Source organism: Spinacia oleracea, chromosome 6, assembly GCF_020520425.1.
Source record: "Spinacia oleracea cultivar Varoflay chromosome 6, BTI_SOV_V1, whole genome shotgun sequence".
Lineage (NCBI taxonomy): Eukaryota > Viridiplantae > Streptophyta > Magnoliopsida > Caryophyllales > Amaranthaceae > Spinacia > Spinacia oleracea.
Genome location: NC_079492.1, coordinates 137489404 through 137516303, shown reverse-complemented (window position 1 = coordinate 137516303; position 26900 = coordinate 137489404). Strand labels below are relative to the sequence as shown.

Below are 26900 nucleotides of genomic sequence, written 5' to 3'. Positions count from 1 at the left end.
TTTCACAACTTAATATAGTTTTATTTTGTTTTTTAAAAAAATATTGCATATGTTAAATAATAATAATAATAATAATAATAATTATTATTATTATTTTAAAAAGAAAAATGTTAAATATGTAATGTTACCTAATAATAGAAAAGTGTTACTTAATAGTGAACAAGGTGTTACGTTATATGGTGAAAAGTGATACCTATGAATCAATAAAGTGATACTAATGGTTAAAAAGTGTTACCTAAGATATTACGAGTAACACTTCTAAAGTGCTACAATGGGAATAGAAAAGTGTTACATAAAATAACTTTTGGTAACACTAGTAAAAGTGTTATCATATGTTATTAAAAGTGTTACCTAATAGAATAGGTAGCACAAGCAGATGTATCACCCACAAAGTATTACTTATAATCTATGGATACACTTTACCCCCTTTATGTAACAGTTTTTGGGTGTTACCTAAACTTAATTATGTACTAGTGCAAATACAAGTCCTACTTTCAATATTCAATGATGCTTAAGTGAGATCAACTCCTCCTTAAACTAGAATCAATTTCAAGTTATGGAGCATATTAAAGGTGAGGCCTTTTTCACGTTAAAAGGTCTAATGCTTGAGAACCAAATCTCCTAATTTCAATATTCAAGTTCGATATTCAAGTTCTATTTCAATAATCAAAATCAAGGATATTTTGTGATGAACAACTCATCTAAAGTTGAGATTTTCTAGAGAATTGAATCTCTGTCGGGCACACTTATTTTAAGTACTTGTTTGGCGTTCGGATCTCAAGTACAATAATACAATTTCAATTTTGTCATTTCAATACCGCACTTTAAATATCGCATTTCAATAACGCACTTTTAATATCGCACCTTTATTTTTTCCATTTTAACTCCGCACTCTTTACTCACATTTTCTAAGGTGATGTGGTTTTGTACGCATTTCAGTAATTCCTTCATTTCTTGTGATGATGCTTTACATGTTTATTGTTTTCATCACCTCACATGATAAATTCAATAATACACAAAAGGTTACATCACGCTTAACAAAGATAATTTTTGGACAAACCGGCCTAAGGTTCCTTTAATATTTAAAGCAAAGTGACCACTTACAAATAGCAAATACAATGTTCTAATTGCATGTTTCAACCGACTTAATGTCATGATTAGGATTCCATGAAAATGATCCTTGTCTTGTATTCGAATGTACTTGAAAAGCTTGCCAAATAAGCGGTTCGTTCCCGTGCCCGAATCTCACCCGTTCGGTTTCTAAGATTCAATACCTTATCCAACAAGAGTCATACTAATGTCTTCCAAACTGGACCCTTAAACATGTTTGGTGGCGACTCCTTCGAAATTCAAAATTTCAAAACCCGTAAGGAAACAAAATACAACAAAAAAAACCCCACAGGGTTCAAACGGAACGGATCATAAACGGGTTTCGAATCGCTTCGGTTCGGATTAAACGGATTCGGATTGTCACAGATTTGTCTGTTATCGGATTCAGATCTTAACCGGATCAATATTAACGGGTTGGGTCAGATTCGGGTTGAATAAAATCGGACCGGATCAGATTTCGGATTTTAGCTCGCGGGTTCTAAACGGTTCGGATTCTAAACGGTCGGATTGAAAATTGACACCCCTACTCGTTGTTGATTGCAGAAGGAAGTTAGTCCAAAAATTAGTGTGTTAACTAATTGTTTTGTGTTTCAAAATTCCAAATCCCTCTTCTCCTGTTATTTAGATTGAAGGTTGAGACAAGTTTATGTGAAGATGAACATTACCAAACCAGTTAAGGGGAAATTATATGGATAAGTTGATGAAGGCAGATCTAGTGGATTTACCATTCATAATCAAACCCCAGTTCTAGAGATAAATGGACTTACCATTCATAATCAAACCCCAATTCTTGAGATAACAACTGTTCCGGGTGGGGAATGAGAACAGCTGACTGTGGGATGCTGGATTCCTGTTGAGAGTGCCGGTTGGTATCTGCACAACAGAATGGATTAACTAGCCTCGGGGGTGGTTCGAGTATCCCCCCTCCGATGCTTAAGTAAGATTACTTAGAGATTAAGAGATGATTAAGAGATGATTAGAGAATAAGAAAGAAGTGTGTTTAAGTGTTTGTGTACCTCATAGCAATAAATGAGGTGCTCCTTATATAGACCAATCCAAAGGTACGATCAGGTAGGTCCCTTGTGGTTAGATAGCGACCTGTTGATAATGACCCTTGGTTGGTTGTCTTCATGATAATGCCGGTAGGGGGTCTTGCAAATAATGCCGGTAGAGGATATTTACCTAAGATGACCAGATTACCTGCAGGTTAAGTTTACCTACGGGGAGTTCTGCCGGTACCAGGTGGTGCCGGTAGGACACCCCGTACAACTAGCCCCCTCAGAGTAAGCGCATATATGACAATTGCTGCGCTTGCTCTGAATTTAATGGGAAAAAATAAGTATTATTTTGATACCTGGTGGTACAACTAGCCCCCTCAGAGTGAAGCGCGAGCGCTGACTGTGTTGCGAGTGTTTCTGAGAAAAGACCGCGAACAGTTTGCCGACTGCCTTCGCTCTGAATGAAGAATTTTGTTGCTAGGTCCTTTGGAAAAAAGATCTGGACGACTAGCCCCCTTGTAAAAGATTTGGACGACTAGCCCCCTTGAAAAAGATTTGGACGTCTTGCCCCCTTGAAATAATTTTGGACGACTATCTCCCTTGAAAAATATTTGGACGACTAGCCCCCTTGAAAAAGATTTGGACGACTAGCCCCCTTGAAATAACTTTGGACGACTAGCCCCCTTGAAAAAGATTTGGATGACTAGCCCCCTTGAAAAAGATTTGGACGACTAGCCCCCTTGAAAAAAGATTTGGACGACTAGCCACCTTGGGAATACTTCAGATGACTAGCCACTTTTTGAATTTTTGCCCTACAAGTGGCGGGAGATTGCTAGCCACGTTCTTCCACGTGGCCTTCATCCTGCGCCTCATTTTTTGTGCCTATTTTGGGCCATTGATTTCGATCGTAACTGTTTCTTCAACTGCTCGACTTAAGGGGCATGACCTTTCACATCCCCCCTCATTGACCTATAAGACCCCAAAACTTCTTCGAGAATTTACTATTTCAAACATTTTTACTTCTTTTGAATTTTCGATTTCTCTCTCTTCCCTTGCGGTTTTGCGTTGAACTCCGTTGCTGTTTTACCAAGCCTTTGCTGTTGTGGTGATTTGAATTTGCCAAGGTTACTAGCCTCTTTTCCTTTTGTTACTGAATTTTGGGTTTTCCTTCCCCTCTTTTATCTTTGTGGTTGATTTTTTCTTCGTTTCTGTGTTTTTTGTAGGTTTTTCCTGTGTTTCTCTTTCACGTGGTTCATTGTATTTCAAACTCCAGAAAACTCGTAGGTATCCCCCCTTCTTTTCTGCTCCTCTTTGATTTCTTAGCTTTTTGCTTTTTTGCTGTGTTAAACTTTTTACTATCCGCCGCCTTCAAAATGACCAAAACTTTGGGCGGGGACAACCCTTCTTCTCAACCTTCTGGGTTTTCTGGTTGGAGTGTTCCTCGAGAGAGTAATTGTAGTTGGGCCCGGGAGGAGCCGTACTTTCAATCTAATTTAAGACGGACTGCCATTCGTGAGGTGTATGACGAGGGTTTGAGTCAGGCTGAGAGAGAGCGTTGCTTTGCCCTACATCAACTGCGGGCTCGAATGATAAGGGAAATGCAGTCTCATGAACGCCCTACTCCGGCTACCGAGCCCGTTTTAGATGTTTCCCCTATTTCAGTGCGATATCACATTCGCTCTTATCGGGAATTTTTGGATTCCGCCGGTAGTGGCCATGGGCAGTATGGAACTAACACTGGCAACTTCGGTGTTTCTTTTGGTCAGGCTGATAGGATGGCACCAGAACAACCGGCTAGCACTAGCGGCCGCCGCCCTGGTAAAGAGCCTGTTACTGATGATGTTGATATGGCTATTGGCGAATACTCTGATGGTGACTCCATTTTTTAGGATTCCGCCGGTAAGGGTGTTGACGAACACAGAAGTGGTGGTGGCGATGAAGCCGGCGTGTCTGGTAGGGATGGTATGGAAACCAACGATGAGGGTATGGAAGCCAACGATGATGGTATTGGCTCAGATGATGATGATCCTGCCGACGTTATAGTGGCCGAAGTTCTTGCGGATGAGGCTAAGGAGCAGCCTTATTTTACCGACGACGCCACGGGTGTTCACAGGAAAGAAGAGCTTCCCCCTTTGGACACTCTTCCTCGTACGACAAAGATTTTGACGACATGGCGCGAGTTGATTATCAAGAAAAATCATGTGGTTCATGGGGGGGTTTTTCTTGGCTTACCGGCTGAATATAAATTGGTAGTGCCGCCTGAAGGTGCTACAATTTTTTATTGTCCTCCCGGCCATATTGCTGTGTATGCGAAGCGTTTTGATTTTGGGCTTCGCTTTCCTTTGCATCCTTTCGTTGAGAAGATATTTCGAGCCTGGAATGTCTGTTTGGCCCAGGTTACACCTACTACTATCAGAACCGTTATTTCTTTTGTCTGGCTGTGTCTGTTTAAGCAATGGCCGCTGACATTGAATTTATTCAAGCGGTTGTTGTGGTTAAAGAAGGACGGTGAGACAGGGTGGATGTCGGCATATAGTGCAACAAAAAGGAAGACTGTGCATCCTCCTATGTCGAGCTGTAAAGACTGGTAGGATCGTTTTTATTTTGTTCAAGTTCCCGACAATTTTCTTCTTCGGCGGACCTTTACCAAACCTAGGCCTCGAATGGAGCAGTATAACCAGCGTGGTTTGGGCCGTCGCTCTACTACCACTGTTGCGAAGAATCGCGTGAGTGCCGCCTGCAAATCAAAATCCTCCTCTGTTGTTGTTTCTAAAGCTCCGCCATCATCCACAATGCAATCCAATCCTACAGGCCGAGGTGGAATCCGCCGCAAAAGGTCGTCTCTTAATTCCAGTCGATCTAATCCGACTAAAATGGCAAAGGCCACCGGTGAGGATGATGTTCTCGCCGATCTTGAGACGAATGAGCCTGTCTTGGAATCTGCCGCCAAGAAAACTGCTGATACAACCCTTCAGGTGCAGCCGTCTCCTCAAGCTTCTATTGAGATTTTGGACAACGAGGGTCCTGTCGGCGGTTTTGTTGAGAACTTCCACCGCCAAGCTACTTCTGCTGCTGTTACCGGTGGTAATTCTAGTATGCCTCCTGTTAGTCGCAGCGAGAACAAGTCTGGGGATTCTAGGCTGAATTACCACCTACCCCTCCGCACCGGTGGTTGGATCGAGGATACTCCTTTCAAGATTCCACCGCAAATGAAGTCATGGTTCGAGACTCCTGGCGGTGAACCTACCGATCAGTTTTACCCCACCATTGACTTGTTGTGTGGGGAGTCGGTGGCCATTGACTCAGCTAAGGACGGTGGTGATTTAGGCTACCGTACTTTTAAAGATTTGATAACGCCTGCTGACAGGCCACAAGGTCAGATTGATGCCCCTGCTGCTCAACACTTTAATGACCTCTACAAGGTATGTTATCTTGTTTTTTGTATATACATTTATTATTATATATATATTTTTTATTTGCAATATGTTCATTCGGTTGAGGGCCGTTTTGACTCCCTTCCTTGTTTTATGTTCAGGTCGTTCAGTCCAGCATGGACTCGTACTATGTTTACCGCTGGAATCAGCTGCAGCTGACCCAGAACAATATTGATATGGCCGACTTAAGGAAGCGGGCTGAGGATGCTGAGTCTTTGCTGGAAGACAGCAAGAAGAAGTTGGATACTGCGACTTCTGATTTGAAGGCGGCTAATAAACGGCTCAAGGATATTGAGCCTCGGCTGCAGGCTGAGACTGAGAGGTGATAGGCTGTCGTACACCCGTCAAAAATAAAATCCTAACGAAACCTCCTAACAATGTAGTAGGGTAAGCAGGGTCGAATCCACAGAGAGATGGCTATTTAAATCTAGCTTCCAAGGTATGGCGAAACTAACAATGTCACGAAATTTAGGATTCAATGTTTAAACTAAAATAAATAGAAAAATAAACTAAAAGATCTAGGGCAACGGTTCACCATGTTCATAGTTCAGAATCAATCAAAACATCATCAACAACTCAAATATTCAAATTATCTAGAGCACAAGTTAATCCTACGGTCGGGTCTTAACACTCTCAATTCAACATATGTAGTACGATCGCTAACATAATCAGAATTGCTAGTTGTAGGTAAGCCTCTAAAATTCGATCTTTCGATTCTAAATCCTATTAGCATGATTTAATCAAACAATTGATCAGATTGCAAAGATTAACAATATAAACCTAATCAACTAGAAATATCAATGAATAATCAAACCATCAACAATAATAATAAGGATTCATAATATAAACATGGATTCCCAAACCCTAGAAAAGAAACTACTCAATCATGAAACGAACAATGAAAATCAAATCTAAGAATGAAAACATAATTAAAAGCAATAAATAAAATAAAAACGAAAATCAATAATACCTCAAAGAATTACATTAATGGAGTTTGTAGAAAAACTATGGTTCATGAAAAAGAAAAGAGAGAAAAAAAACGTGAGAGAGGAGTTCCAAGAGAATTAAAACCTAAAGGAAATAAAAGCATAAGGGATAAAAGCATTCCCTTGAAGTATTTATATGCTTCTCAAATTCTAAACAAAATAGGAAAAAATAACAATTACATAAGCTAAGATTTAATTGGACGATCACGAAGACCAAAACACGCGCGGAAATCACTTGGGCGCAGAAACCAGCGGGCCCGCTGGTTGGTCGCTGGTTTTCGCGCCCAAGGAGGAGAGTTGGGCCTGCGTTTTGGGCCGTAGGCGAATTGGATAGTCGAGCCATCTTGTTTATGTCATAACTCTTGTTCTACAATGCCTATAAGGACGTGTGACATGTCGTTGGAAAGCTCTTGAAGTCTACTTTCTAGCCCAATCAAATTCGTCTCATTTCGACATGTAGAACTTGAGATATCATCAAAAGAGTGAACGCTTGTCCGTTTTGATGCTTAGAAAAATAGCATTTAGCTTCGTTGTTGACTCAAAATTATCTCTAGAGACATGCAATGATCCTCGAGTCAACATTCCATCCGTTCATCATCCAAATCAACTCATAAAAATCCGAAAGCATCCAAATGACCGTAAAATCACCTGAAACATTAAGAAAACACAAACGGGGCGTAATAGAGTACGACAACGATAACTTATACAAATGTGACCCTAAATGCAACTAAAATGATATAAATGCCTAATAATGCAACCTAAATGCGCCTAAAATACCCTATACAAATATGACTCATCAAATTCCCCCAAGCTAGACTGTTGCTTGTCCCCAAGCAACACTAAACCAAAGATAGAGAAACAAGACGCACATGACTTTCATAAAACCATGGTAAGACCAACCTAACTCTCGAGCAAACAATCAAACAGAGTTATTGAGACAGAAATCTAGCTCGGATACAAATAGAACCACAAAGCATCATGATCCACAATTGAAACAACCAAGCTTAGCCACAAACTATTCTCAATCAAGCTAGTCGTCGCCGCATACCTTGTAGAATATAAATATATGATGCAACATGGGGTAAGATGACAATAGCAAGAAACGATTTTCATTCAATCACAAAACAAACATGCCGATCAAGAGGTCTTTATAACAAGCTTGTAATGGGGCTAGGTGAAAAGGAAGGGTAGGGTATAATTTGGGAAAAAGTGAGAGTAAGGTCCAACTTGGGGAGCAAATGTGAACTATATGCGTCGGCGTGATAATGCCGAAAATCCAACTCCATCGAACCATGAAACCCCGAACAATCAACTAAATTATAACCAAGGGGAATAATATAATATCAAATGATCTTTCTTCAATCCCCTTTCCTTGCCTTCAAACTATATACAAAAACGAAGAACATACATTTTTTTTTTTTTTTCCTTGATTTTCTCTTCTTTTTTTTCTTTTTTTTTCCCTTTTTTTTTCTTTTTTTTTTTTGAAATTGAAATAAAATAATGAAAATGAAATGAAATGAAATAAATAAATATAATGCTAACATTACAAGCTTGGGTGCCAACAATAATATGCACCATCTCCAAACCACATATCCAACCATAGCCTCGAACCATGAACTATTGGCTTAGTATGCCAATCAATCAACATCAATGAAACCATTACGAACACCGAAGCTCCCCCAAGCAAGACTCGGGACAAGTAACCAACGGGGCTAATAGGGCTCAATTTTGTGGAGTTAAAAGAATAAACGGACAAGGCTACAACATGGGTATGAAAGGCAGGAACTGATGTTTCTAAATTCGTCTGAAGGCTTCCTAAGAGAATGGCCTCTGTCATACGCGGCATGCGTGAGTTGCAACTAAACTACTAATGAATCTCAAGCCAAAATCATACGATAACAAGTCACATCAATCACACAAACACATAGTAAGGTGACCTACAAGATAATTGGCTAGCTATTCTTGACACGAGACCAACATCTTACCGCATACCATTCAATTGGTTCACACAATGCCAAGCAGTTATCAATGTATAGCATGACCGACTGAATTTCAGAATCATAACTAAGTTCAAAAGAAGCTCAAGAGAGTCAAATAAAGCCCGAACATAGTTTGAAAGTCAATTGCACAATGCAGGGTATAAAGACATATGAATGCAAAAAATGCAACTAAATTGAACAATAACACTAGGAAAGCAGTACATTTTTTTTCGTTGCACGTAAACTCCCACCCCTAATGGATGGTACAAAGCGTACAACACCCAAAAAAGCAATAAAACTGTACTAGAAAGCAATAAAGATAGATATCCCTCCCCCAAGCTAAACAAAACACAATGCCCTCACTGTGAAAATAGCAACAATATAACTCAAACAAGGGAGAGAGATGGAAAGTGCTCACTCGTGATGAGCCTCGTCTGTCGAGTATCACTCGATAGGACTGTCGATAGTAGAAGCGGTGTGGCCAGAAGCTTCAAACTGACGACGCAAAGAGCCAATCTCCATGATGTGGTGGATTTGGGTGAGAGCTAGTTGGTTTAGTTGCTTTCATGATGCAACAACCACGATTTAAAGTACTCCAATCAACCAAGATGGTGCATAATTCAAGATTCCACGATCAATCCCAACGAATAGTTCAAGCAATAATTAGTTATCTCCCAATGCTAACAATTTGAACTCAAACAATCAACAAAAGTTAACCAATCTCAATAAATAATTCATATAATATTCACAACGACAACCATTTGAATTCAACAACCAATATTGTCATCAAAATTCCAAATTTCTTTTCAAAATATGATTCAAGTGAATAAACGTTAGAAAAATTGAAATTTTAATATCTTTTGTGCACCACAAAGACCATAATTTAGTTGTGAATTCCGCAAACGAGCCACAATACTACACAATTTACCAATGTCCACAAAGAACCAAAAACCCCCAAATTGATTTCAAAAGTTAGGGTTTTAATTCATGAACCAAATAATGGTGAAGGAGGGAGATTTGAGAGGTGAAGAAGGGGGTGGGAAGGTGGCGGATGGTGGCTGGTGTGAGGCGGTGCGCCGACCACCGTATTGCAGGCGGCCGGCGGCGGTTATGGTTGGAGGGGTGCGACGGGTGGTGGTGGTTGGGTGGGGGGTTGTTTGCTGTTTCGTGCTTGAGTGAGAACCGCACACGAGGGAGAGAGGTACGACGGGGGTGTTGGCTGGGCGAGTTGCAAGCGACGGTTCGGCGCCGGCGTAACGCCGGTGAGGTGATGGCCGACCGTAGGGTGGTGCGAGACAGAGGGAAGTTCGAAGGTTTTTGCGTGGGTGGTGAAAGAGAGCGGAGAGGGGAATTTGCGGGCTGGGGGTGAACGTGTCCGGGTTGCAGGTGGAGGGTGGTGGCGTCGTCCGCCGGTAGTGCGGGTGGCGCGCCGGCGGGGTGATGGAGGCTACAGTTTATGCGTGGGTGTGGTCGTGGGCTGGAGAGTTGATTTTTTTATTTATTATTATTATTATTTGAATTGGGATAGGCGGCAAACCAGCGTGGCCGCAGGATGGCCAGCGGGCAAGGCAGGGACTTTGATTTTGGAACGTTTACAGGCCAGCGGGCCCGCTGCGCATGCGCTGGATTTCGCGTGCAAGAGAGCAGCGATCAAGCTGATTGAGCGCTGGGTGGGCGTGCACACGATGGGTTAGCGAGACAGCAGCACAATGGCAATGAGTGAGCGAACCGAAGCTTGTTAGTGCATCAAAATTTTGGAATTAACTTATTGCACCTATACATCCTAAAAAAAAATCAAGCACCACTAAACTCAAAAATTAGAATCGTTAGTAAAAATTAAACACATAAAAATAAATAAATTAATACGATTAAAGAAAAAATAATCTAAAAATGAAATAAAAATATGAATTCAAGCGAACTCAAAGGAAAACAAATCGTTAGTAAAATTAAACGCAAAATAAATAAATAAATAAATACGATTAACGAAAACTAATCTAAAAAAATTATGAATTCAAGTGAACTCAAAGGAAAATATTTTTGTGCTTTTGTTGTTTCCTTTTTTTAAATTTTTTTCAATAAATTAAGCAATTAGAAATGAAATACTAAATTAAAATGGAAATAAATGAAGAAAATTGAAATGAAGGAAAGTTAGGAATCGGGTTGCCTCCCGATAAGCGCTCGTTTTAAGTCATTAGCTTGACTTCACTCAAATTGTTAATCAGAAGAATCCAACGCCTTGAGTAATTTATCAAATGCCCCTGCAAACATGTCATTGAGCACTACGTATGGCTTGAGTAAAACCACATTCATCCTCGCAAATAGGGTCGTATTAGATAAATAAGCAGAAACAATAAAACCAAAAGAAAAAGAATCAGAAGTAGAAGAAAAATCAAAAAGAGAATATTTACAACTTCCTTCTAATTGCTCCTCGGGCAATGTAAACGTTTTAGAATGAGCATCAAGGTCGACGAGGTCAATTGTATCATGGAATGGAGGCCTATTGATAAAGTACGAAAGACTTAACATGGGCGATGAAGGAACAAGATCAAGCCTACGCGAGAGCGGGACATAGGCGGGAGGAGATATAGGCTCAACATTAATGCTTTTATCTACAATTTCACCCTCGTGAATAAACTTGTCACTAAAATCTTCAACCAAAAGTTTCGCAACCAATGGTTTCTCAATCATCGATTCTACAAACATTAGTGATTCTTTATCCTGCAAAGTCTCCGTTATATCCAACTTTTCCTCATCAGTATGGAGAGTCAAATGATAACCTTCCTCTAATGAACTAACATTCTCAACAAATCCACCATCATTATCATCATCATTATAAAGGATTTTCATGTCACAATAAGATGGTTTGAGTTGGAAATTTCGCATATCAAATCGAAGGAAAGGGTTGACAGTACTAACATATGACTCGTTATAGGGACAAAGAGAAGTATCATGGTCATGACAAGGACAACAAGAACAATAATACGGGGGAGGGGTGTGAGTTTGAGGAATAGGAAAAGAGAAATTTTGCAGAGTAGGTTCAACATGCATTGTCATCTCCCACTCATATGTATCTCTACCTAATTGCTCGATCAAATCCCAACACTCTTCTGGAGTCTTCTCCACAAATATATAACTACTCATGGAATCCAACACCAATCTTGTATCTTCATTCAATCCCTCATAAATCACCATACATAGTTCCCATTGTTCAAAAAGATGATTTGGACCAAGAAAATCTCCGAGCCTATAATAATATCTCCAAAACACTTCATTCTCGAATTGAGGAAAACAAAAAGAAGTCATTTTATATATTTTTTTTAAAAAGGAATTTTATACACAAACCGAAAAAATATATACAATGTAGCCTCACCAAAAATAAAAGCTAAAAAGAAAAATAGAACCGTCTCCCCGGCAACGGCGCCAAAATTTGATAGGCTGTCGTACACCCGTCAAAAATAAAATCCTAACGAAACCTCCTAACAATGTAGTAGGGTAAGCAGGGTCGAATCCACAGAGAGATGGCTATTTAAATCTAGCTTCCAAGGTATGGCGAAACTAAAAATGTCACGAAATTTAGGATTCAATGTTTAAACTAAAATAAATAGAAAAATAAACTAAAAGATCTAGGGCAACGGTTCACCATGTTCATAGTTCAGAATCAATCAAAACATCATCAACAACTCAAATATTCAAATTATCTAGAGCACAAGTTAATCCTACGGTCGGGTCTTAACACTCTCAATTCAACATATGCAGTACGATCGCTAACATAATCAGAATTGCTAGTTGTAGGTAAGCCTCTAAAATTCGATCTTTCGATTCTAAATCCTATTAGCATGATTTAATCAAACAATTGATCAGATTGCAAAGATTAACAATATAAACCTAATCAACTAGAAATATCAATGAATAATCAAACCATCAACAATAATAATAAGGATTCATAATATAAACATGGATTCCCAAACCCTAGAAAAGAAACTACTCAATCATGAAACGAACAATGAAAATCAAATCTAAGAATGAAAACATAATTAAAAGCAATAAATAAAATAAAAACGAAAATCAATAATACCTCAAAGAATTACATTAATGGAGTTTGTAGAAAAACTATGGTTCATGAAAAAGAAAAGAGAGAAAAAAAAACGTGAGAGAGGAGTTCCAAGAGAATTAAAACCTAAAGGAAATAAAAGCATAAGGGATAAAAGCATTCCCTTGAAGTATTTATATGCTTCTCAAATTCTAAACAAAATAGGAAAAAATAACAATTACATAAGCTAAGATTTAATTGGACGATCACGAAGACCAAAACACGCGCGGAAATCACTTGGGCGCAGAAACCAGCGGGCCCGCTGGTTGGTCGCTGGTTTTCGCGCCCAAGGAGGAGAGTTGGGCCTGCGTTTTGGGCCGTAGGCGAATTGGATAGTCGAGCCATCTTGTTTATGTCATAACTCTTGTTCTACAATGCCTATAAGGACGTGTGACCTGTCGTTGGAAAGCTCTTGAAGTCTACTTTCTAGCCCAATCAAATTCGTCTCATTTCGACATGTAGAACTTGAGATATCATCAAAAGAGTGAACGCTTGTCCGTTTTGATGCTTAGAAAAATAGCGTTTAGCTTCGTTGTTGACTCAAAATTATCTCTAGAGACATGCAATGATCCTCGAGTCAACATTCCATCCGTTCATCATCCAAATCAACTCATAAAAATCCGAAAGCATCCAAATGACCGTAAAATCACCTGAAACATTAAGAAAACACAAACGGGGCGTAATAGAGTACGACAACGATAACTTATACAAATGTGACCCTAAATGCAACTAAAATGATATAAATGCCTAATAATGCAACCTAAATGCGCCTAAAATACCCTATACAAATATGACTCATCAAGAGGGAAAACGGCTTGGATCAACAGCTGACGAGTGTTAATGAAAGTTTGCCGGGAGTGAAGAAATCTGCCGCCAAGAGGGCTGTTGATAAACTTCTTCAGTATGACTGTTTTAATGACATTCTGACTCTGCGCCATAACGGCGGTTAGTGTGCTGCGCATCGGGTCGTTTGCCATGTGAAGAAGCTGGACGAGGATGGTTGGCAAGAGTTTGAGGATGGGTATGAGGAGAAAGAGCTGCATAAGGTTGCTACCGGCTTTGAGCCTCAGGAGCTACCCGAGGCGGTGATTTGTAATGCTAATCAGAGGACCCTGCCTCCTTTGGAGGTTCCGGAAGCAGCCTATTGGTCTGATGATGAGCATGCCGTTTGACGGTTTCGGCAGTCATCACCTCCCTCCTCTTGCGGATCTTCTTCTTTTCCCACGGCCTCATACTTGTTAGGATTTTTATTTTTTGGCGACTGGCTTTTGATTTTTTGGCAAATGCTGTTAGGGCACTTTAATGTTGATGTAATTTTAATTTAGAACATCGTATTATCGTGGCGGTGTCGGTTTTATTCGGCATCCCTTTGTGCCTTGTTATCAGCTAATCACTTCGCAAGTTTTTTGGGTGATGGCTGTCGGTTTTTCGTGTGTTTCCTTTTGTTGCCATGTATTTATAACAAGTAACTTTTGATTTCATATTTACTTCATTTTGCGTATGATACTTCCAATTATGCCGGTATTACTACATTGCCAACTTGTTGAATGTTATATTTCGAAATGAATGTTCCTCATACCGATATGATTTGCTTAACTTGTTGAATGTTATACTTCGAAATGGAGTGCACCTTAACGGCGTTCATTTTCTCTAACGCTATTAATCATATCAGTTTATTATGGATTGCTACGTTTCACAGTAAAGTGCCCATACGGTATTGATTTGTTATACTTGTTGAATGTTTTCTTTACGGCTATTGATCTCATTTTTACACTTCGTTGAATGCTACGCTTCACAATGGAGTGCCCATACGGCATTCATTTTCTCCAAAGTTACTAATCACATCAACTTATTATGGACTGCTACGCTTCACAGTAAAGTGCCCATAAGGTATTGATTTGTTATACTTGTTGAATGTTTTCTTTACGGCTATTGATCTCATTTTTACACTTCGTTGAATGCTACGCATCACAATGGAGTGCCCATACGGCATTTATTTTCTCCAAAGTTACTAATCACATCAACTTATTATGGACCGCTACGCTTCACAGTAAAGTGCCCATACGGCATTTATTTTCTTTACAGCTACTGATCACATCCATACACTTCGTTGAATGCTACGCTTCACAATGGAGTGCCCCTTAACGGCATTTATTTTCTCCAAAGTTACTAATCACATCAACTTATTATGGACTGCTACGCTTCACAGTAAAGTGCCCATACGGCATTTATTTTCTTTACGGTTACTTATCACATCCATACACTTCGTTGAATGCTACGCTTCACAATGGAGTGCCCCTTAACGGCATTTATTTTCTCCAAAGTTACTAATCACATCAACTTATTATGGATTGCTACACTTCACAGTAAAGTGCCCATACGGCATTTATTTTCTTTACAGCTACTGATCACATCCATACACTTCGTTGAATGCTACGCTTCACAATGGAGTGCCCCTTAACGGCATTTATTTTCTCCAAAGTTACTAATCACATCAACTTATTATGGACTGCTACGCTTCACAGTAAAGTGCCCATACGGCATTTATTTTCTTTACGGCTACTGATCACATCCATACACTTCGTTGAATGCTACGCTTCACAATGGAGTGCCCCTTAACGGTATTTATTTTCTCCAAAGTTACTAATCACATCAACTTATTATGGACTGCTACGCTTCACAGTAAAGTGCCCATACGGAATTTATTTTCTTTACTGTTACTGATCACATCCATACATTACCTTTGCGTGTTGATTTATGCAGCGTTTGTTTTTTGCTTTTTTCTTCCTTCATTTATGGACTAGTCGTATTTGAGGACCGCCCTAATTATACATAACAGCAAAATGCAGACTGCTATTGCAATCAGTCTGCTCATACATCCTCATTACAGTTTTTTCAAACATAGTACTTTCTCAGAGTACTGGCGTTCCAGGAGTTTTTGAGCGCGGTACCATCCATTTGCATTAACCGGTATGATCCAGGAACAATTTCCTCCCATATCTGGTATGGTCCTTCCCAATTAGCTGTCAGCTTTCCTTGAGCATTTCCTTTTCCTGTTGCCGCCGTTCTTCGCAGTACTAGGTCTCCTACTCCTAGAGGCCGGTGTTTCACTTTCTTGTTGTATGCTCTGCTCATTCTGCTTTTGTATGCTGCCGAACTGATTTATGCTTTCATGCGAATTTCTGGCATGAAATCCAACTGATGTCGCAGCAGCTGATCGTTTCTTTCCTCATCGTAATGCTGGATTCGCATGGTTGGCAGAGCCATTTCTGCCGGTATGACCGCCTCAGACCCCACTAGTGGAAAAAACCCCTGTTGTAGCCCCCTTGTTGAGGGGGGCATACATAAGCGCGCCTCAATAGCTACTTAGTCAACGCGGGTCAAATATTTTACTATTCTGTTGAGGCGGGCTTTTTTAGTGTTCGCTTCTACAGAAGCTGTTGAAGGGGGCTTTCCTTGCCCGCCTCAATAGATAGAAGCTGTTGAAGGGGGCTTTAATTGCCCGCCTCAATAGGGTCTATCTGTTGAAGGGGGCTTTTAATTGCCCGCCTCAATAGGCTACATTATATTTTAAAAAAATAAAACCACCGCCAAACAGATCGATAAGCTTCTCTTCTCTTCACATCTCTTCTCTTCACATCTCTTCTCTTCACCGCGCGACTCCACCACCACCATAACCACCACCACCACCTTCCTCACCGCGCGGCTCCACCACCACCATCTGAAGGAGAGTTTCCCCACCGTCGTCTTCCCTATCTCGGTTGATTCTGTTTCACACAGTGCCGCAATATATCAAGGTTAGGTTATAATTGATTCTTGTTTTGCTTGGTCTTAAAATTCAGTTTCTCTTCAATTAGTTGAGCATAATGAGTTGATTATGCAGAGAATTTAGGCTAATGTTTCAATATTGGATGAATTTACAAATTAGGGTTTGATATTTGTGGTTTTTCTAGTTCAGTTACAAAATAGATGTTAGGTTAAATTTTTCTAGTTCAGTTACAAAATAGAAGTTAGTGATATGGGTTTTGTGTCTAAATGATGAAGGTCTCTTTTATGGTGATGGTTTATGTAAGCTATGTGAGTAGCTCGATCCAAAGTATGCAGATGAAATGAAGTGTTTGAACTTTTAAGTGGAGCGAATCGATATGAATCTGTTGAAAATATGTCTGCATAAAATATACTCATGTGTTCATTGTAATATTGATAGTTTATTAATGATGTAAACTAATCGTTGATATTGGATTGTAGCTTTATAGGCTCTAAAATTACCATAGCTTGATGTATTCACTATAGTATATTGTGATGTTTTTTGTACACGCTTATCTACAATATTCTGATGTATGACAGTGGAGACTGTTGTTGCTGCTGCTTTGATTTTCAAGTTCTTTTAGTTCCATTTTTATTATGCTACAATATTGCTCTTGCTATTGTTGAGTTCCTATTCTGGGGTTTTGTGAGATCGGAAACTGTCCATAGACAGCTGCCTGTGGGGCTTTGACAGGTTCAACAAGGACTAAAATAGGTGCAACAATAAACTTTGTCACCTTCTACTTGGTTGCATTGCCTGTACTAGTTGTTATGGCATTTTCGGTCAAGGTTGGATTTATCGGTCTGTGGTTTGGGCTCGCAGCAGCTCAACCAGCTGGTGTACCTGATGCAACCAGCTGGTGTACCTGATATAGCCTGCTACAGTATCTGATAATAACGCAGATTGTAAACACTTCTTTATTGCAAGTATTATGTTAACGGTGTGAAAAAAACTAGTCTGCCCCCCTAGAGATTTTTTTAGTCTTTTTTTGTTTCTTGGTTAAAAATTTAATCAAGCCAGGTCGTCGAGCACCTGTCAAAATTTGAAAATGTATGCACAGTCCGCAGCAAACCTCCGTGCCTCTTCCTTTGCCGAGGACCAGTCTCATATTAACTAGTTCTACTTACAAGGCTTTTGACTATGGCTGAGTATGAGTAGTGCCAGGTGCTTGTAGCTTAACTCTTGCATAGTTGCATGCATAGGGGCTCATTCAGTTATCCATCCTGTTGCATGGAAACAAACTGTGGTTTGATATTTAACTTAAGAAAGGACTTTAATAACCAAATTAGGAGATTCTATAGCTATGTTATTTTATGTGGAGCTTTTTCCTTTCTGTTACTTTTCAACTAAATCTAATAGCATTTGCTTACTTCTAATTTTCAAGGGAGATGAAGCATCATTGCAAAAAGCGCTGCATTTGGTGTACAACCTCAATCAGGACTGTGTAGATGTTCTGTTTTATGCTTCTTGGTGCCAGTTCTCGAGGAACTTCAGACCAAGCTATTCAACCCTGTCTTCCTTATATCCATCTATTCCTCATTTTGCAATAGAAGAATCAGCCATCAGACCAAGGTTTGGACTTAAAACCAAATCTTAGTTTTTTTTAACTCACCAGTTCTACGCACTGATCTGCACAGCTCAGATCAGAACTGTGCAGATCAATGCACAGAACTGATCAGAACTGACCAGTTCTGTGCACTGATCTGCACAGTTCTGATCTGAGCTGTGCAGATCAATGCACAGAACTGATCAGAACTGACCAGTTTTGTGCACTGATCTGCACAGTTCTGATCTGAGCTGTGCAGATCAGTGCACAGAACTGATCAGAACTGACCAGTTCTGTGCACTGATCTGCACAGTTCTGATCTGAGCTGTGCAGATCAGTGCACAGAACTGATCAGAACTGACCAGTTCTGTGCACTGATCTGCACAGTTCTGATCTGAGCTGTGCAGATCAGTGCACATAACTGCACAGTTCTGATCAGTTTTGTCCACTGATCTGCACAGTTCTGATCTGGGCAGTGCAGATCAGTGCACAGAACAGAACTGATCAGTGCACTGAGAAGCTAAAACAGTACTTCATGCATGTAAATTACACCTTCAAACATGTAAATTACACCATACTGTAAGCAAAGTATCAAATTGTAAACAAAGTCATCTTCAAAACGGTTTTTATGTACTTATCCATCATCAACCACCAGAAAGCAAACATCAGAAACTAAGCTAGTATAGTTCGTGTGTCAAAATTAAGATTGCATCATTAGAGAACTAAGATCTTATGCCAAGCTAGTATAGTTCTTGTGTCAAAATTAAGAATTTGTGGCTTGATTTATCTAATTCTGTGTAAAACCTTGTGTTATTAGAAATGAGTCGTCGTTGGATGTACGGTGACCATACTACGGTGGAATACTTGAGTGGGGTTGAGGAGTTCCTTAGATGTGCTTTAGCACACCAACGGAATACGAAAGCCGCAAAGATCTATTGTCCTTGCCGTGATTGTAACAATGTAAGGCGGTTAGCTGATATTGATGAAATTGAGGATCATTTATTTCGTCGTGGGTTTAAGCAAGATTACCATGTCTGGTTTTGGCATGGTGAGAAAATACTTGATCGTCCAAGTTCTAGTGTGAATGAATTTGATGTTCTGGCAGAGAGTGATGAGAGTGATGAGAGTGATTCTGATATTTCTGAGAATAATGAGATGGATGATGATGAGCAAGAAGATAATGAAATAAATGAAATGATGGATGCGGTGAAAGATCACTTGAATGAACGACCTCACATACTCGAGCAGGTATTAAAGGCTGCTGAGACGCCTTTGTACCCTGGGTGTACAAAATTCAAATTGTTAGAATGTGTGGCATCACTTTCCAACTTGAAAGCGGAGAGTGGTTGGACCGAAGAAAGTTTCACGAAATTATTGAAACGACTAGGTCTTTGGTTTCCCGATGGCAATGACATTCCCACCTCTGCCTATTATGCCAACAAATTGACGAATCCCTTAGGCTTAGAGGCCGTCAAGATAGATGCTTGCCCAAATGATTGTATTCTTTACAGAAAAGAGTATGAAAATTTGGATAAGTGTCCAACGTGTTCTATGTCGCGTTACAAGCGTAAAGGGGCCAATTCAGCTAAGAGGGGACCGCCCGCCAAGGTATTGTGGTATCTTCCGATCATACCTAGGTTTGAGCGCTTGTTCTCCGTAAAGAAGAATGCTAAGTATCTGAGGTGGCATGCGGAAGGGAGGAAGAAAGATGAATTCCTTAGACATCCGGCTGATTCTCCTCAATGGAGAACTATTGATAAGAAGTATCCTGAATTTGGCAAGGAGGTTAGAAATCTGAGACTTGCTCTATGTACAGATGGGATGAATCCATACGGCTCTCTGAGTAGTCAGCATAGCACTTGGCCGGTTCTTCTTGCAATTTACAATCTTCCTCCATGGTTGTGTATGAAACGCAAGTATATCATGTTGTCACTCCTCATCTCAGGGCCTAAGCAGCCAGGACATGATATAGATGTGTATCTCGCTCCACTCATAGATGATTTGAAATTGTTGTGGAATGAAGGTGTTCCAATGTTCGATGCTCACACCAACTCAAACTTTACATTGCGGGCAATGGTTTTCTGTACCATAAATGATTTTCCGGCCTATGGAAACTTGTCTGGGTACAAAACCAAAGGAGAACAAGCATGCCCTATATGTGAAGAGGACATGAAGCCCACACGGTTGGATCATTTCAAGAAAAATATCTACCCAGATTTCAGGAAGCACCTTAGTCGATATCATCCTTATCGTAAGAAGAAGAAGGAATTCAATGGGTTCACCGAGGAAGGAGTAGCTCGTACACCTTTGACAGGATCACAAGTTTATGAACGTATCAAAAATGTTGAAACCAAATACGGTAAGTGCTTCAAGTCCAAGTCTAAAAAGGGTGTTTTATGGAAGAAAGTGTCTCCATTATGGGATCTTCCCTACTGGAAAGATTTGTCGGTTAGGCATTGTCTCGATGTAATGCACATTGAGAAAAATGTGTGCGATGCTATCATCGGGACTTTGCTAAACATACCAGGAAAGACCAAGGACAATGAGAATGTGCGGAAAGATATGAAAAAGAAGAATATTCGACCAGATTTGTGGCCTGTTAAAAAAAGGATGGTACAAAGACCTTTCTGCCTCCAGCGTGTTACACAATGTCGAGAAAGGAGAAGAAGAAGTTTTGTGAGTGCTTACATGGCATTAAGGTTCCCTCGGGATATTCGTCGAATGTTAAGCGCCTAGTGTCTCTCTCGGACCTTAGGTTGATTGGTATGAAGTCTCATGATTGTCATGCACTGATTAATGTATTTTTGCCAATTGCACTTCGTGGGATATTGCCGAAACACGTGAGACATGTTATAACAAAACTTTGTTTGTTTTTCAATTCCATATGTGCTAAGGTGATTGATCCGGAGACTTTGGATGCTTTGCACAATGATGTTGTTGAAACTCTATGTCGATTTGAAATGTATTTTCCGCCTTCTTTCTTTGATATAATGGTGCATTTGATTGTCCATTTAGTTCGCGAAGTCAAGTTATGTGGTCCGGTGTTCTTAAGATGGATGTATCCTTTTGAGAGATTTTTTAAGACTTTAAAGGACAAAGCAAGGAATCCGGCTAATCCAGAGGGTAGTATCATTCGGGGAGTCCTTAAAGAAGAGATTTCTGGATATCTAGCTGAGTTTTTGTCAAGCCTTGAACCAATAGGACTTCCAAAATCTCGACATGTTGGTAGGCTCGCAGGGGAGGGAGTAATTGGTAAAAATGTGATATCTCCTCCATCGGAGAGGAAGAAGAAGGCACATCTTTGTGTGTTGCAGCATCTTACAGAGGTTCATCCTTATTTAGAAAAGCATCTGCTTGAATTGCAACATTGTAATCCTAAGTTGAAGGAAAGAGCGTTGATGCGGGAACATAATCGCACATTTATTGAATGGTTTAAGAAGGAAGTTGGAAAGAAACAAGACCATGATGTTTCTGATACGATCAAGTGGTTATCTCGAGGTCCTCGACTATGTGTTCGATCTTTTGAAGGATATGATATCAATGGGTTCACATTCTACACTAGAAGGCAAGATGAAAAGAGTGTAGTGCAAAATAGTGGAGTAAAGGTTGTTGCATCATCTAGGGTCTATGCAAGCGCTAAGGATAAAAGGCCGGTTGATTCAACACAATCATATTATGGTGTTATCGAAGAAATATGGGAGCTTGATTATACCTATTTTGTGATCCCTGTTTTTCGGTGTCAGTGGGCTAACAACCAAAATGGTGTGAAGCGAGATGAAATTTTCCCGGGTTTAACCTTGGTGAATTTTGATCGACTAAGTGACAGTGACGAGCCATTCATTCTAGCATCACTAGCTAAGCAAGTTTTTTATGTGGTTGACAATATTGATCCTAGATGGCGTGTTGTTGCCCAAGGAAAAAGACATATTTTGGGTATTGATGATGTTGTAGATGAAGATGAGTATGATGAGTATGATGACACACCTCCGTTACCAATGGTTGTTCAACCATTGCCAGAAGAGGAGGATGCAAATAATACTAATCATATGCGTACAGATCATACGGAAGGAATATGGGTTACGAATCGTAATTGAAACATACATGTGTAAGTTCGGGCTTCACTTCTGATGCATTGTTGAAGTTTTTGACTTTGTTCTTTCTATTCATATCTGAAAGCCTGTGCGCCTTGGAATTTTTGTTATCTTGACTACTTAAATTTGAATAGTGAAGGATACTTGTGGATATTAATTCATATTTTTTTTCTAAAAATTCAACCCCAATCAATTGCCACTTGTATTGTGAAGAGGAATTGCAGTGATAGTCTCCTACTTTATCCCTCCTATTTAAGTTACTGAGAGTCTGATACTTCTAATAACTTGACTAACTTTATCTGGTTAGTTTTCAGTACATTTTGTCTAATAATATCAATTACCTGTTCTTGTTTGCATGGCTTTGTGATTGGTAACTTAGTTTCTGATGTTTGCTTTCTGGTGGTTGATGATGGATAAGTACATAAAAACCGTTTTGAAGATGACTTTGTTTACAATTTGATACTTTGCTTACAGTATGGTGTAATTTACATGTTTGAAGGTGAAGATTTGAACTCCAGAATCATCAAATTAGACCAGGAATCAAATTTGACATATATTGCATTTTATCAATCCACGAGAACTGCAAGTAGCACAAGGAATATGCACTGATCAGAACTGTGCAGTTATGTGCACTGATCTGCACAGCTCAGATCAGAACTGTGCAGATCAGTGCACAGAACTGTGCAGTTCTGTGCACTGATCTGCACAGCTCAGATCAGAACTGTGCAGATCAGTGCACAGAACTGGTCAGTTCTGATCAGTTCTGTGCACTGATCTGCACAGCTCAGATCAGAACTGTGCAGATCAGTGCACAGAACTGGTCAGTTCTGATCAGTTCTGTGCATTGATCTGCACAGTTCAGATCAGAACTGTGCAGATCAGTGCACAGAACTGGTCAGTTCTGATCAGTTCTATGCATTGATCTGCACAGTTCTGATCTGAGCTGTGCAGATCAGTGCGTAGAACTGGTGAGTTATGATTTTTTTTTTGGGTTGTTTTTTTAGGTGAGGTTTGATTTGGGATTGTTTTGCATGTTAGGTGTAATACCATAAGGCCATTATTTTAGGTATAGCTTTGTAAATGGCCAATTGTAGCATTTTGCTCTCTTTTCTAAGTATTGCTCCCTTTACTAAGTATTGCTCTCTTTTCTTTGTTGCAGGACCGTAGCTACCATGGATGATCATCGTGATAATGAAATACAGGGAATTGATGGAGCTAGTCATCCTACGGGGGAATCACAAGGTACCAACACTAGTAAAAAGACCAAATTCCGTGGTCCGTCAAAAGGAGTTCAAGCCAAAAAGCCTATGCATCTTCAGTATAATCAATATGGAATCCCCGATGGAGAATGGTCAGGAGAATACGGGAAGCAAGTTGGGTCTTGTGCTGCTAGAATTAACATTAATGTGAAAGAATATTCAACGTTAGATGAACACACAAAGAAGGGGTTTTGGGAGGAGACCAAGGTAAACATTGAATAAAAACTTGATTTGTATTCTCCTAGATTATCTATTTGTGTAGCATACGTTTCTAACAATCTCTTATCCATAAAATTAACAGCTTCTGTTCCACATTATTGATGATCCGGCTAAAAGGAGAGAAAAATATTTTCATATGTGTGTGGCGAAACGCTTTGGAGCTTTCAAGTCCAGGTTAACGCGGCGTTGGATAACTAAGAAAGAAAAAATGCCGAAACATCAGACAAATGACATGCCTTGGGACATCTACCATCAAATCACAGAGGATGATTGGAAAACATTTGTGATAGAACGAAACAAGCCGGAGATGTTGGTAATAATGAATTTACTTTGCTAGATATTTTTTTATATAATTATATGATTAGTTTGTTGTTGCCATCTTTAAATGTTCGACATGTTCTTTATGTGTTTTTTGACAGGTTCGTAGAGAAAAAGCAAGTAAAAGTGCATTACAAAACAAGCACCCACATCGCACAGGCCAAAAGGGTTATGTTAGAAAGAGACCAGAGTGGATAAATGATGGGCGACTACCGCCAGAGGCAGCTTTAACCCTCTCAAGTGGCTCCTCCTCAGTGACCTCATCACTCACCACAGCGCCAGATAGATTTAAGAAGTTTAGATCAGTAGAGTGGATCTTGGCTCATCAAGTTAAAAACAAAGAGGGAAAGTGGGAAGTTGACCCGAATGATAAAGAAGCCGTAAATATTGCTAAGATGGCTGTAAGTGCATATGAAATTTTACGTTCTATATCCTTTTCTTTCCTAATTCCTAGTTCTATTGCTAAGATTGCTTCTCCTTTCCATCATGTATACCATCTAATTTTTACTTTCCTAATTCTTATAGTTGGAGTACATAGAAGAAGAGGGAAAAGGAAATATTTCATTCACCCAGGGAGAAGATGCCCTCACCAAGGCTATGGGAAAAAAGGATCACCGTGGGCGTGTCAAGGCAACAGGTGGAGTTAATGTCGGTTACAAAGTTGCTTTCGGTCCAATAGACCGAAGTAGTAGATGTGGCCATATTGAACCATCACCGGAGGCTATCGAATCAATCAGAGCTTCGGTGAGAAGGGAGTTTGAAGATCAATTAGAGAGAAAGGTGGCGGAGGCCCTCCAAAACCAACTAGCCACATTGAAAGCAACCGGTCAACTACACACCCTCTCTACCCCCGCACTTGATTCTGCTCTTGTAAGTGATGAGTTTGATGTTAACCGTGCACTCGTAACCTGTTGTCCGAGTTCATCGCAGCAACCACGCGAGCTGAAGGTATATATTCTCTATAGTGCATACACTCAAAACACCCCTAGCTAGGTTTTTAATATTGTACTTTGTAGTGATTTCTGAAATTTTGTAAATTTATTTGTGAAGGCCATAACTCCATGTCGTCTTGCCCTTGAGGATAAAGTTTTGGGTAACAAAGTGATAGTGGCAGATGGTATGGCGTACCCATTGGATGGTTCGTTGCACCAACACTTTAGATCGATGAAGCCTAGTCATTATAAGGTCCAAGTTGATTGTATTTACGACGGACATGATGATGACACTCTTCCGGTACCTACTGGAGATGGATTCAATAACTTAGGCAGGGCTCTTGCTAGTTTTGTGCAATGGCCAATTCACTTGGTGATTTTCGAAGAAGACGAGGTATAACTTTTTTATTATTAATTGTCATTCATTGCGTTATGCATCTGTTTAGAATTAGATTCAGAGCCTTGAACTCCTTTGGTTTCTACCTCTGTTTAGGAGTACTCTACTCCACGCCCAACAAAGAAGTCCAGGAGTCAGATTTTTGAAGAGGTGGTTGGTAGCTCCAAAGGGAAGAAAAACGAATTAATTGTCAAAGAGAAGACAACAGAATTAGTTGTCAAAGATAAGACAACAGAATTAATTGTCAAAGAGAAGGCAACACTTGATTTAGGGTCCAAAGAGAAGACAACACTGAAGTTAACGGCCAAGGTAAACCATATGCTTCCCACTCCCCTGTGCTTCAACACTGAAATCAAAACTGAACTTTTCATGCTAGCTTAACATTATTGTTACAGGGAAATTCATGCTCAAATAAGTTGGAGTCGAAATCGAAGTCGAAGAACTCTAAGACGGCCAAAGAGATGGTAGGTAGTTGTGATCGTAAAACTGAAGAATCAGCCGCCAAAAGTAAGAAGCAAAATTTGGCAGACGACACAATTCAAGGTCTTGGCCCATCATGCAATTATTTGAAGTTTATCATCAATACGGCGCCCGGTGATGTATATAAAAATACTTCAATCCCATTGCCCGCTTCGGTTTGGCATTATGACGAAGATCGACAAACTTATGTAAATGAGGTTGACGTTGAAGAGTTCCTTAGAGGGGCGTGCCTCAACATTTCAGTGATCCAAGTCTATATGATGTAAACTTTTCCATCGATATTTTTGTTTTTGGTTTTGTCAACTATAATAGTTTTTGAAATTTTTGCATTATACATTTACTTTGTAGGTGTTTATTCCACGAACACACCTTTGCATTTGACAACTCTCAGATTGGGTTTGTTTGTCCCGAGGCAATGTCAAGCTCTAGAATCAAGGCCAACCCTCAGGCTGCATCAATGTATTTGAAAGTAGTTTTCAATGCTGAAATTGAAAAGGAGAAGAAGGGTGATCCTAACATTACCAAGTGGTTTTTGATCCCATACCATCAAGAGTAAGTGTTAGAGATTGATCGATATTTGGTAAATAGCTATGTTATTGTTATTTTCATGCATAAGGTTGCAATAACATTTATATATAATGCATAAATCATTGGATTTTGTACGTGTTAGACCTACGTAGAGGTTGTGCGTATATTTTCGACTCTGCGATAGGTTCCAACCGAGAAAATAGTGCATGGGGAATCTTGTGTTTGTAAGTTACTTTCAATTCTTTTTAAGTTATTTCTTTTCGTGCCGAATCAGATTCATGAAGTTTTACTCAACTTGCAGGGCATACCAAGTGTACAAGTTTAATGATGGGATTTGTCCGAATAGAGCGACTATGCAGGGGTTGAAAGGCTTCCATGTAAAGGTATATCATGCTTACTAATTAGCTTTACTTTTTTTTTTGGGTAACTACTTGGATATATAATTTATGATTTATCTCCAAATCAGTGTGCTCAACAAGTCGGCGCCCACGAGTGTGGCTATTACGTTATGAAGTTCATGCATGAAATAGTCACGTTACACCATAACACTGATGAGCGGTTAGACAATGTTCGTTCTTTTACCATATGTTAGTTGAACTACTAATACTAGTACTTTTACGTAGTAGAATTCTTAATTTACAAGTAGCATTACTTATCATGTTACTTATTTCAGGCTTACACTCCAAGAAATGCGCCTTATACCGATGAGGAAATAGATGTGGTTC

General features: G+C 39.8%; 1 protein-coding gene across 1 annotated transcript; it reads left to right on the top strand.

Moving 5' to 3' along the window:
* The first annotated feature begins 15739 nt into the window (after positions 1-15739).
* LOC130463868 (uncharacterized) lies at positions 15740-26218 on the top strand. The gene is made up of 9 exons (XM_056833146.1): positions 15740-17977; positions 23202-23508; positions 23603-23833; positions 23940-24239; positions 24364-24786; positions 24889-25164; positions 25264-25476; positions 25563-25909; positions 25996-26218. The coding sequence occupies exons 1-9, from the start codon at positions 17709-17711 to the stop codon at positions 26201-26203; spliced, it is 2574 nt and encodes an 857-aa protein (XP_056689124.1). The 5' UTR covers positions 15740-17708; the 3' UTR covers positions 26204-26218.
* Positions 26219-26900: the final 682 nt, after the last annotated feature.

Coding starts and splice junctions, on each gene's coding strand:
- LOC130463868 (XM_056833146.1), top strand. CDS start 17,709: ATGTTATTTTATGTGGAGCTTTTTCCTTTCTGTTACTTTTCAACTAAA. Junction 23,509..23,602: donor GGTTTTGGGAGGAGACCAAG/GTAAACATTGAA, acceptor TAAAATTAACAG/CTTCTGTTCCACATTATTGA. Junction 24,240..24,363: donor TAAATATTGCTAAGATGGCT/GTAAGTGCATAT, acceptor TAATTCTTATAG/TTGGAGTACATAGAAGAAGA.